Source organism: Trachymyrmex septentrionalis, unplaced genomic scaffold, assembly GCF_001594115.1.
Source record: "Trachymyrmex septentrionalis isolate Tsep2-gDNA-1 unplaced genomic scaffold, Tsep1.0 scaffold44, whole genome shotgun sequence".
Taxonomy (NCBI): Eukaryota; Metazoa; Arthropoda; class Insecta; order Hymenoptera; family Formicidae; genus Trachymyrmex; species Trachymyrmex septentrionalis.
The window spans coordinates 1,757,338-1,770,639 of record NW_017305611.1 but is presented as its reverse complement, the minus strand read 5'-3'; the positions used below and the strand labels follow the sequence as shown (position 1 = coordinate 1,770,639).

General features: G+C 36.4%; 2 protein-coding genes across 3 annotated transcripts in view; one reads left to right on the top strand and one right to left on the bottom strand.

Moving 5' to 3' along the window:
* The window catches only part of LOC108751332 (coiled-coil domain-containing protein 170), an 18,521-nt gene extending 11,441 nt beyond the window's left edge, over positions 1-7,080 (bottom strand). The window contains exon 1 of the mRNA XM_018491439.1: positions 6,868-7,080. Within this exon, the coding sequence (XP_018346941.1) occupies positions 6,868-6,972 (105 nt within the window). The 5' untranslated portion in view covers positions 6,973-7,080. The remainder of the gene's footprint in view (positions 1-6,867) is intronic.
* A 1,783-nt stretch (positions 7,081-8,863) lies between these two features.
* On the top strand, positions 8,864-12,373 carry LOC108751331 (probable ATP-dependent RNA helicase DDX28). 2 transcript variants are annotated; one of them, XM_018491438.1, is made up of 8 exons: positions 8,864-9,194; positions 9,269-9,481; positions 9,790-10,143; positions 10,228-10,485; positions 11,175-11,288; positions 11,367-11,758; positions 11,880-12,123; positions 12,207-12,373. In XM_018491438.1, the coding sequence occupies exons 1-7, from the start codon at positions 9,123-9,125 to the stop codon at positions 12,103-12,105; spliced, it is 1,629 nt and encodes a 542-aa protein (XP_018346940.1). In that variant the 5' UTR covers positions 8,864-9,122; the 3' UTR covers positions 12,106-12,123; positions 12,207-12,373. The 2 variants fall into 2 exon arrangements, with proteins under 2 accessions (XP_018346940.1, XP_018346939.1); XM_018491437.1 differs by having other exon boundaries at positions 11,880-12,373.
* The last annotated feature ends 929 nt before the right edge of the window (positions 12,374-13,302 follow it).

Genomic DNA, 13,302 nt, shown 5'->3' with positions numbered 1-13,302 from the left:
CTACCGTTTTTTTTTTTTTTTTTCCGATATGTTTAACATCTGAAGAGGGCTCAATCTGGTAACCGAAACTTGTAACACTGAGTTTTTAATTATTTTTATTTTTTATTATATATTTTCTTCTATTTTACTTTTCTTTATTTGTATTTTATTCTTTCAATTGTATGACTTTTTTAAAGAAAATGCGTTGACTCTTACTTTGCCCTTTATTTATTGTTATTTATTCAATAATTTTCTAAAATTGTTTCTACGTAGAGCATGTCTCGCCAATTATTCCCGTCGTCGAATCGATCTCGTCGACGTAACTCGCCCCACGTAACAAGGCTCGTTCAAAAACATGATCAACTCTACCTCGTGTTGCCCGCCAGATCCATATCGCAGGTTCCCGCAGGAATCTCCACTACACGATCGTGCGCGACAGCGCTTCCCCGAAGCACCCCCGTGCTCTTGATCCAGATAGTACTCAACGGAGTTCGCACTCGAAGTCCGAATCGTGGATAACGTTTCCGACTGCGCGAAGAGAAGAGAGAGAACGAGGGCGCATATCGAAGGTAAGGCTCTACCATCGCCAATTTCCAGGGCAATCGGATGCGCGCGGCACGGACAGTTACGATGGTAAAGTTTCGCCTGCCTACGACAGTGGATTACGTGACCCGAATCCACCGACGCCGCCACTACCATCCTGGAACGAGCGACCTCACGACCCTCGTCGCCCTTCGCGACCTCGTCCAGATATTTGTATCTGCACGCGAAAATCTATGCTCGCGAAATCTACGTCAGCTGCCAGAGCAAGAATGTTACCCTGGAACTCGGCACAATGGAATACGCTTCTCGAATTTACAGGTCAGCGTTTCCACAATGATACTTCTCGATGGTACCGCCATTGATTCCACATCGTAAACCTGAATGCCTACTTTGACTAATGCGGATATAATGATACGAAGAGATACATACTCTCTAAAACTTTTAGAGCGAAAGCTCACTTTAAAAAGTGAAATCTCGCCCTTAAGGATTGAAAATATTGAGCCATTCTTTTTTAAGACTATCTCCATTTTTACTCCTTGTGAGATTCCATTTTACAGAATGTAGAGAGTATATAATACTAATAGTTAAATTTATAATTTTAAATTAGACACAATTTGAGTTATTTTTAATCATTTATACGTTAATTTGACTAACATAACTCAAGAAAATAGGTATTAAATTTAGTTTACTAAGTGCATAATTAATATAGACGATGTTTACTTTGAAACTAACTACAAAAATAAACTAATTTACATTTTGATACATAGAAGTTAAAAATAACAAAATGTTATTTAACTCAAGGTATTGAGTTATCATTGCTCCTTTGGCATCTAACTCCTACTTTCTTTTTGACGACTTCTCGCCAATTAAAAAAAGCTTTCAGTATACTTGCATATCAGTGTGATCCCGTCAAAAGGAAAATCCCTCTCGCACAAACGTATTCGCTCGGGGGATGAATTAAAACGTCTATCGCGCCCCGTTTAAACGAGAGAGGGATATTTAATTCAACGCGCTTTATTTTCCTGGGAATCAAATTGAAATCTGGATCCTACATGCGCCACGATCAATTATCTCGCGATTTAATTACGCGACAGGTCATCGACCAGGAAATACGCGAATGGAGGATCGTTATCGTTATCCGCATGACCCGAAAATAGTTGCGAGGGTGGGAGGTAGTACGGTTTTGACGGGGCGCATATTCCCGCAACTCGCGGAATACCGTGAATTTCTATGGTGTGGTTAAGCCCAACGATATCGAACACCTATTATTCCCGCCATTCATAAATATCCCAATGGTCTCGGGACTGTCGGGATCCGTGCGGGAAAACGATCAGCGTGCGAGCCCGACCTATTTACCACCGGTATTTATCTCAAAGCGCGCATGGGATTACAGCGAATCCCGCTCGCTGGTGGATACACCGTGCACGTACTAGTATAAAACAATAAAAAAAAAATAAAAAAAAAATAAAAATTGTAAATTTGCCACCAGGGAGACGGTTTTCTGCAGTGTCATTTTGCGAGTAACGCGCGAACTCGTGATTTCGCGCAACCGTAATAACACCGCAGTAAAATCACAATGAGAGTACGTGAGCGTGCTGAGAAATACAATACTGGTAAAATAATTTAGATCTCCGCTAAAAACTGACGATGTCCCGCGCGTGTCTTATAATCTCGCAGTCCATTAAAAGCTAAAGGATCGATTAAAATGAAAAAAAATTAATGCATGTGCCTGTGCAATATTTTTTATAATGTTCACGTAAATGGATGTGTAATTGCACAGAAAAAAAGAGTCTGGTAGTGACTATCGAATATTGAGTGGAATAATTTCAATCGAATGTTCGACTAATATATGTATATAAAAATAATTTTACTTTTCCAAATATACTTCGTATAACTAGAGCAATGTTATTTTTATGAATTTAAGTCGAAGGATTTTTTTTAATGGTTAAAATACTATATAATATTGCATACGATATTTTAGAAAATTGCGGCCGGATGGTATCTACAATATTTTCGGCGCAATATACCGACGTGTTCGATCAGCATGATATTGCAATAGCGATGATATATTAATATAACGTATATGTCGGACGGTTCGAATTTTGCTCTATGCCGTGCACATGTAAGCAGAATTTGCAGCATAAACGCAGTGCATGATTATGCTTACTCGGTTTTTGCATTTCACCGATGAAGGTTTATCAGCATTTTTCTTTTTACTAAAATACATAAGTGAGCTCCCTTCGCTAAAGTTTCGTATGAAATTACTATGTATTGCATTATATTATATAAACAGATAAAATTCCCCAGATAGTATTATAGCATCACATTTAGCATTACAACGAAATACGAAAATCGTGGATCCCTGTATTTTTAATTGCGTCACGTAAAAAAAAATTTATTATATTATGAATTATTATATTATTTAATTATTTAGATTTGTCTCCATTTTTCTCTTGTAAAACTACATATTTTAAACATTATGACATACATTGCATCGGACATTTGGGAGAGGCAGCAACAGGAGAGGATTTATTACTGATACTCGTAAGCCGGAATCTCCATGTAATTAAAGTTACAATATCGATATGTTAATGTGATAGCAAATATAGAATATTATATTGATCCATTGTTTCACGTGATTGTAGAAGGGAAATGCATCAGAAATAATCAGTTATCAATTCTTAAACAATCAATAAATACATTTGTATCTTTAATCATACAGAATAAATATAATTTTTATATGCATATCACATTTACAGGTGATTTAAAAAGAGTGATGTACGCAATTAAGATAAGGAAAATATCGGAATATCAATAGTTCTTTCAAGAGGAAACGAAAGAGTAACTTACATCCATATTTTTATGCGTCTAATTAATGAATTATTTAGCAAATTATTTTATATTATTAACATTTCATTCCGTTAAATTACTACGTACATACATCCAAATCTCACATTTTTGTAAATAAATTATAACGATAAATGGAATAACATTACTAACAATAACATATACACAGAAAGCGTTTGCAGTTTTTATTGAAAAAGAAAAACACAGCAAAAATAAGTAGAGAGTAGAATGCTTTTAATTTTCCGATCTCGTCACTTATCATAAATAAAATACTAGAGCAAGCTAAGATAAATTTCCAAAATCCGCAGTATCAAAAATGTTCCCGAAAGGAAAGCGTGCACGTATTCTCAAAAATCAAAGTGTGTCCGATCGACCATAGAATGAAATTTGAGGCGAATTAAAAATATCGGGACATCGATAAAACTGGATTTGATGAGTCCTTCCTCCAATCGCGCGCCCGGAATAAGACATGTCAGTTCCCTTCTATCAGGCCGTGCCTGATAATTTAAGATCGACTTCGAAAGCACGCGACAGCGCGAGCGGTCGACAGCTGGGGTAGCAGCGACAGGTGAAATCGATTCGATGCAACGCTATGGCAACGCGACCCTTGTTCACGCGCGAGTCGATACGCGCTTGCGATTCGCGCGTGTTGAGCAAGAGACTGAAAGGGGACGAAAGGGAGCGCTAATGACGAACGTGACGGAATCCCACGTGCAATTCGATGCGCGTGTTGTGTAATTAAATAACACGGCGCAATCGCTGGGAGATACATTCTCGAGCGAACGAGGAATATCACGAATCCCCGATTCTCAACTAGAAATAATAATAATGATAATTCAAAATACGACTGACGAGAATAAATCTAATTAAGTAAGAGAGATCCTATTTCAAAGCGAATCTTGGTTGCTTAAATATTTAATATGTGATATCACTACTCCGGTTCTGTTTATGATTGCGTTTCAAGATTGAAAATATTTCAGCACACAATTTGCAGAGTTGAATACGTATGTAAATTTACACCGCGAAATATTTCAGCAAGATCCACTTTAACTGGAAATAGGATTTTCCTTACATAATTAGAAATATTAAATAATGCACGATTTGCACGTCTCGTTACGACAGTAACGAAGTTTGTGTCGCAAGGAAATAAATGAATAAAAAAAATATCAGCCATCACTCTCTCTCTCTCTCTCTGTGCATTTCTTTATTTTTCAATTCACTGATGAAATTTAATGAATAATCTGTAATTATTGCACAATCCTTTACCGGATGCTTCGCACATATATTCTTTGTAGTTTCTACACTAGAGTAATTTTAAAAGCTGGATACATTAGAGAGGAAGAAGCGTATTTGGCCAACAGAAATTTGCATTAATCTAAATCCTGTTCTTTTTACCCAGCATTAGAACGACAGAAAACAACGCATTTCCCACATTTTTCTAGAATGCAGAAGTGTCACGAGATAAAACCTCCCAGATGAGCGAGAAATGCTGCGAGCTTTTCGTCGCCAGACACCACTCGTTTATATTGCTCAAATCTGACTCCTCAAATCTGCTACGTAAACTCTCCGGCTATGAATGGCTTTGTCTAAAATGTCTCAAGTAAGAGTTCGAATTTCAGTATTTTCAAAAGCTATGGTATGTTTTTCAAAAATGTTCAAATTAATTTCATATCTAATGTAATTTAATAACATAAACTGAATTTAATTCAATAATTTGTACGCCCATATGAATAGTACTATCACTAATAATAAGTAAATCTTTATAATAAATAATAGGAGAAATTTAAATTTCTTCGTAGCCCGCGGAACATGGTAAAATCAATCAAAAATTTATTTAAGCGATGCCCGAATTCTTATTTGGGGAACTCTCAGGATACGCTTTTAAGCCGAAAGCTGACTGAAAGATGATCGAGCCCAAAGTGGTGAATCAATCAAATAATTATAATTGATTGTATGATCAATATCGCACGTTTCCGTTATCGATCTGTTGCCCTTCGATGAACGCGCCGTGTACATACATACAGGCATGTACACAATGAGAGGCTTTGTGGCGAGCGATACGGGATGTGCACGTGACCGCACGTGCGATTAGCATGTGAATAAGTGTGTGCATGTGCATGTGGATGTACGTGATGCAACGGCAGAGGGACGATAAGCCATTGATGCAGTTCACGGTATAGCGCATCTACAAACTCGCTCGAGCTTGCGACATTCTGTGTACCTACGAGGTGTATTTCGCAATAAGAGATAGCAACTTGTTACACATATTTGGAGTACGTGCTCAAGTTATTATACACATAAAAGGATGCCAGGCATGATCTCAATCGCGACGGCCTTAATTATATAAGTAAGCTTCAGCGTAATAAGCCTAATTGTAAGTATAAGCCTTAATTATACATTATTACTTGCATTGTACGTCTATCATTGGCACGCAGCATTCAATGTAATTACAAAGTTTGTTGTGACGGAGCGAGGAATCCGAGGATTCCATTCCCTTTAGTACTTCGAAGATTTAGGGTTCAGACACAATGAAAGGAATAAGGAATAGAAACTCACAAACGATAGATCTTAAAGAAAGTACTGTGCATTAATACACGGTCTCTGATAGGTTGAAATCAATGGGGAATTTTTACAATAACGTGAACGCGGATACAGTGAACGCTAAAGTCTTGTTATCCTTGTCTTAATTAATTGTTAAAAAAAAATAACCTGATCTTAGCATATCTGGATAAACAGTATTGCAAAAACTCCCTATTATCCCTTATCCCTTATTTCTCCTTTTATAAGGAAAAGTCAAGGAAAAATCTAAATGACTTTATTTTTATTCTTAACGTCGATAAATAGTCAAATTTTGTAACTAAAAAGTCATCACTTTTTTACTTGCATGACGTCGAAATAAAGTTTTTGACTTTCTCTTGACTTGATGTGTTCCTTGGGATGTGCTTACACTCTAATTTTGCAATTTCCAGCGGACATTTGCTGGTTCTCCACGCGCAACCCTTAAGCCCTAGACACAATGTGAGGTAACAGCGACAAGAACAGCGATAGGAATAGAAATAAGATATTGTCGCCTCTGCATAATGACACGAAGGAAATAAAAAGTGCCAACCAAATCTGATCTCGTATATAGACCGTAATATATTCTTCCATCTGCTTCAAGATTATAGCACATATAAACAGAACGAAAAATCTGACCGCTGATTGGTAGGCTGTAAGACGATAGACACAGAATTCCAACTCGTTGGAAATTTATCGTCTTATTCTATGTTTCTACGTGCATTGACATATGCACTTCCATATGTTGGATTTCTCCGTTGCCATCGCTATTTCTATCACTGTTGCCTCGCACTATGCTTAGGACTTTATTATTGTGCTACTGTCGCACGCGCGCGTGCGACGGCGTGCGTGCGTGTGCTTCCGCGATAGTATGCGTGCAACGTGACCGTCGGATGAGACGTGACGGTGTGAGAAGGGGCGGTGAGGTGCCCATCGATTGACCTTCCGAGGCGAGGAGATACGGAGCGTCTCGAAGATCCTTAGGTCCTCCTCGGCCGTCTCCTCCGTCTCTCGCGCTTCCCGCGTCTCGACGCCGTCGGACGCCATCCCGCTTCCGTTCTGGAACCGCGTCTGGCGGACCGCGTGCCTCCGCGTGAATTCTGCAAGCGGAGAATAAACGAGAGAGGCGCACACGGCACGTCCGCCTCACCGCGAGAACGACATCTCGAGCGAGTACAATAACGAACAACCCTGCGTGCGACGGCGACGCCGACGACGAGGCGCCTCCGCGCCAAGCGGTGTCGTTAAAACACCGACGTGCGTCGCGATGGCGGCCAGCCGATCGAAATCCATCGATCCGAGGAAAACAGCCGCGTGCTACGCTCTTTGCGCGCGCTTCCTTGACAGCGAGGGCTAAGCTTTCGGCAGAAAGCGCGGTTCTCGTTGCGGTGATCGTGGATAAACTCTTTCCAAGCGGAACAAGTGAAAATGACATTGAAACGAGTGAACAAAATGACGTTAATAATCGAAAATATTACTTAGTTATTTTAATGATTATTTGGAACGTTATTTTGACGTTATGAGGTTCGTTGAGGTTGTTTAGGTTGAAATCTCCAAAAACTTTTGCAGTTAAAATAAGATATAAATATATATTCGGACGTTGAAAAAAAAAAGAAAGCGAAGATGCTGATCTAGGATGAGTTGTGTTCTGCTTGGTGATTCGCACGAATCACAAGGATTATGATCCCTTTTCTGAAATTTCTTTGTCCTCACGGCATTCGTCTACTCGCGCAATTTCAGAACTTCATCGCAGAAGTGCTTTTGATCTTGTAATATATTTTCTATACGAAAAGTTAAAAAAAATAACTTTATCTTCTTAGCCATTCGTAATTTTCCAACAAATATTGTTACTGATAGTAATGATTCCAATTCCGATTGTGATTAACAATATTTACACGACATGTGGGACATATCTGTAATATATTGAGTGAATAATTGATGATAAAATAAATGGAATAAATGATAATAAGACATTTATATGTGTGAAGTGTCTCAGTTTGTAATCTCTTTAAAATCACAAATAATCTTTTTTTTTTTTTTATTGTTTATTTCAGTTACACATCAGAAAATATAATACGGCGCTTGCTCTTTGAAATGCAGTATTGATTAACATTTAAAGATATATAACGAAGTTTTAAAAGTAAACATACAATTAAGAGGCATAAAGCCACAACTTAAAATGTTCTAACAGAGAAAGTAATGTATTTATTATTATGAATTAATACATTAATAATAAAAATCATAAAATTAGTACAAATTTTATTATTTAACATATTAATTCGAAATTCATTACTTTCTCTCTTAGAATACCTTGAATTGTGACTGTATGTTTATCTAAGCCATCTTCAAAAAGTTTAAATTCTTAAAATAACTCGTGTTTTTTAATATAATTTGTATTTATTTATATATTCAATAATTTATATTAATGGTTATTATTGTTTTTTTTTAATCATTTTATTTCATAAATTTATTAATATAAATTTATTGAATTAAAACACTATAATTACTTTTTTTTCCTAAGACTATAATTGTTTTCTGTTTTTAGAGAAAAAATTATATGTATATCTTTTATATTAAAAATAAAGACTTATTAAAATTGTAATTATCTTTTTTCCTTATTAATAATATAAATTTATTTAAAATTCTGTCTTTTTAAACTTTATAGGATAGGAAGATAAAATAAAAGATAAAAGGAGATTGAACCAGAATTGTGCAATGTGCATTGCATCGAAACGAAAAGTTCAGAAATGAACAAGCTGAGCCATCTGTACGTACACATTGACAACAGCTTTATCAATTTGCTATCTACATTATCAGCATTGAAAATTATATTGACTTATCAGATGAGCTGATTACTGTAGATTTCTGTAACTAACTCTACTAAAAGTTTCCGAAGTTTCACTAGACATTCTGCATTATCAATAACCTCATAGTTGAAATAAATCACCTCAGTAGGACTAACCTCAAAAAATAAAACGATTATATCTAAAAAAATTAAACATTTTATGTACGATATTTTAGAAAGTATTTTTTTATGTGTTTGTGAATCAATCATTTGCTAATCACATCATTCACGATTTAAAGAAATTTTTATCACCGGCACTCAAGATGGCAATAGCCTGACATACCGCGTGCTTACGGCGTGTTTTTGACGATATTTGTTGTGTAAACCTGAAGTACAAGTTAATTGTGGAAAAATGTTTTCCAGATTTTATAATTTATATCAAAGAACTGCATTTATCCAGTTTACTCAACTACAAAGGTGCTATGTAAGTGTGACACTGTTCACCTGCTTATTTCATTATAGGAGCAAATATGTATATTATGCTCTTTTTGCATACAGAGAAGAAGTTCTAAAAAGAAAAGTCATGTCAAACGCACTGAAGCACCAAAAGATATAAAAGGAGAAGTACCGATAATCGTCTGCAGACGAAAAGAGTTCAATTTTTATAAGGAGCAAGAATATTCCAAATATAATCCGATACCATTGGCTAGCAAAGGATGGCATCATTATAAGTCCAAAGGGGATTATTTCTACATATATCCTCTCACGAATGTACATATTATTATTATTATTATTATTATTAGGCGTTAGGAACTCGAAAGCTCATTGCCGCAAATACCAAATCCCGCCACTGTTCCCGTCCCTGAGCAAGATCCCTCCATTTGTGACCCTCGTACCCCATAATATATACGAATGTACATATTATAATTTATTAAGTTTCCATTATTATTCTCCATTTGTGACCCTCGTACCCCATAATATGTACGAATGTACATCTTATAATTTATTAAGTTTTCATTATTATTCTCCAGTGTTGTTTCCATTTAATTATTTTAAAACATATGCTTTGAAATTTTTAGGTAACGAAGGAAGCGTATGATAAATCTAAAGAAAAAGAATTTAAAGAAAAAGAAAAAGAAGAAGAAGAAGCACATGATTCATTCGAACATTTAGGCTTAAATCCACAAATAATAGATATCTTAAAAAGATATAGTATAACGAAACCTTTAAAAATACAGAAAATTGGAATACCCAAAATACTAAATGGAGCTAATACTGTCATAGCAGCAGAAACTGGTTGTGGAAAAACATTAACTTATCTTCTACCCATGATAGATGAAATTTTAAGATGGAAAGAATTAGGAGAGCATCGATACAACACTCCGTTGGGATTAATTGTAACACCTACTCGAGAATTGGCGTTTCAAATAGGAGTTTGTATCACAGATGTAAAATTAATTTTGTACATAATGTAATTTACAGAAACATTTTTATAAATCACACGTTTTTCTCCACAGTTGGAAGCAAAAAAGATATGCCAGTACCTTGGTATTCGTACAAAAACTATTACTGGTGGAAAAACAAAGAAAATGATGTTAGATCCACCTATGGGAGAAGTTGATATTGTTATAGCTAGTTTTGGAGTCATCAGCAAATTAACTACAACTAAGATTTATAAATTGAACATGGTTAGACATCTTGTATTGGATGAAGCAGATGCTCTATTTCATGAGACATTTGAAGATCAGCTGCAAGTATTCTTGAAGAGAGTGCCAGTATGTTTATATAGTTTTTTAATATTAAAGAAATTCAATACAGAGTGTCTGTTAAGTAAGATCGGAGCCGCATTGTGGGGGTGTGGAATGGGTCAATGAAAACAAAAAATTCTTCTACTATTTTGTAATTTTCGCAATAACAAAGATAGTTAACAAGATATTAATTACTAAAAATGGCCGAATATTGGTATTCTATCTTTTTTTGTCTCAAATACTATCAATTTTACAAAAAAACCTATAAGAGATAAAAATTTTTTATTTTCTTTTCATAGAACTCTAAGAATTTTTTCAGAATTTTTTATCAACTTTTTACTGCATTTTCGTATTTTTATTATGAGAAAATATGGTATTAAAAAATTCTGAAAAAATTCTCAGAACTTTATGAGAATAAAATAAACAATTTTTGTCTCTTACAATTTTTCTGTAAAGTTGATAGTATTTGAGAAAAAAATTATTAAAGACCAACATTCGGCTATTTTTAGTAATTAATATCTTGTCAACTATTGCGAAAATTGTAAAATGGTATAAAACTTTTTTGTTTTTCTTGACCCATTCTACGCTCCCAATGCTCCAACCTTAACAAACATCCTCTGTGTGTGTGTGTGTGTGTGTGTGCGCGCGCGCGCGTGTGCGTGCGTGTGTGTGTGTGCGCGTGTGTGTGTGTCCAAACACAATAATATTATTTCTAGCTCGGCTTCCTACAAAATTCGAATGATAATAAATTACCAATCAGTGCTCAATTCACATTAGCATCTGCAACAATGCCTTCAAGAATGTCAGAAGTTTTAGAGAATATCATAAACGTAAGACAGCGTCAAAATATCCTTAAAATTATAAGACAGCATTAAAATTGGGTGCGTTATTTATTTATATTTTTCTAGGTGCAATCGTTGGAATATGTGACATCAAAGAAATTGCATCACATTCTCGTGCCTCAAAAATTTATAAGGGTGGGTCCAAACGACAAACCGGCTGCACTTCTGAAATATATTAAACCAAAAGTAGCTAATAAGGAGCAAGTAATTATTTTTAACAACAGCAATAATACCTGCAATTGGGTCAGTATGTTCCTGAATAGTAGCAACATACAAACAGTTTCTTTGAACGGCGATATGCAATTATATGAGAGGCAAAACAAGTATGCCAGCTTCAAAAGCGGTAAATGTCGTGTATTGTGCACTACAAATGCTGGATCTAGAGGTTTGGATACAGTGACGGTACGCCACGTATTGAACTACGAATTTCCAAATGCCACCGCTGATTACATCCACAGGTATACAATTAATATCTATGTATATATCATGTCTCAGCAAATCTTCACATAAAGTTGTGATAGAATTTTTATATACATGTATATATTTTATATATAATTTATAATATGTGTATGTTTTCAGATGTGGCAGAACGGGAAGAGTCGGTAACGTTAAGGACTGCAGAGTGGATAATTTTATAAGCACTTTGAATGACATTGCTATAGTGCAAAAAATAGAGAGAGCGGTACGGAAGTCGAAACCGATACCGATTATCGATATCCACGAACCGAAAGAAGAGGATGTTTACGAGCCACTTGGATCGCAAATGGAAATGAAAGAAGAACAAGAATTTAGCATACCGTACTAAATCGTATTACGCGATTATGTAAATAAAGATTATTTGTTTTTCAATAATTTCCTCGCAGTATGAATATGAAAGTTATACGAATACTCGACGCCGTTTTGTAGATGCAACTTGCGCCAATAACATTTTTTTCACGAAGCTTACGTAATTAAGTTGCTCGAGAACAGCGCTAGTACTTTACGAGGAAACCTTCGAAGTGTCGTCCAATAAGATTAAGTAATTAGCGAAATGTTGTTGTCCTGTTTGATCTCTTTAAGAGACTACCCCGAATAACTTCTTTACTCAGACTTATCGGATTAATTAACATAGCCTGTGTCAACCATTATACGTTGGAACTTCTGCACGTCTCTTCCCGATCTTTCGTAATTTATTTCCATCCATTTGTTCTCCAAGGAACATACTCAAGAGAAAATTTCGTCGCTTCTACGACGAGCTTATCAGCGTCGTGGCGCATTTACCAGATGAGGAAGTTAATCGAATCGCGCGTCCTACGCCCAAATACTTTCCTCGCCCTTCTCGTCGCTGTTCCTTTTATCGTGCCGATTCCTGAATTCGAAGTTTCAGTTAGTTCCAGGGAGGAAACCACGACCCACACATACAAATATGGCACGCTCGTCCATCCGTTCAGCCGATGTCCCCCCGTCGTGTCCGGCGGCACTCCCACACGGTGGACGCCCACACGCCCGGCAAATAGCAATGCTCTTCCTCGAACAACCATGGTAGACCTTGCGTTCGGGCTGTCGCCGTCGTTGCCGACAAGTTTATTATTCGCGCCGGGTTTTAGCGAAATTAAACGCGCCCGGCACGCGTCGGCGGTTCATGCCCGCGTCACGTGGTGATGATGGGTGCGCCGTGTCACCACGATTCACGGAAGGACCCTCACTGGTCCCATGAGACTGGGAAACGATGCCTTAAAACGATAAAGTGAAGAATTAGCACTTGTACCGAACGTGCGTGCTTTCATTATTCGCGAATTTATCAACGCGAAAATGTAAAACGCGTGAATAGAGAATGAATCCATTTGCTATCCTTATACAAATAAATTTAAAACTGACGCTAGAGAACGAATATCTTTTACGTGAAATACTATTGGAATGTTATTATATAATAGTTTTACGTGCTGTTTTATTGCATTATCCTTTTCAGTTCTCTTTTCATTTATAACATAGTCTTGTTGCAAGTAGCGTCTCTTATAAATGA

Excerpts from the sequence above, each read along its gene's own strand:
- LOC108751331 (XM_018491438.1), top strand. The coding sequence starts at position 9,123 with ATGTTTTCCAGATTTTATAATTTATATCAAAGAACTGCATTTATCCAG. Across the intron at positions 10,486-11,174 it reads TATTCTTGAAGAGAGTGCCA|CTCGGCTTCCTACAAAATTC; the intron begins GTATGTTTATAT and ends TATTATTTCTAG. Across the intron at positions 11,759-11,879 it reads ACCGCTGATTACATCCACAG|ATGTGGCAGAACGGGAAGAG; the intron begins GTATACAATTAA and ends GTATGTTTTCAG.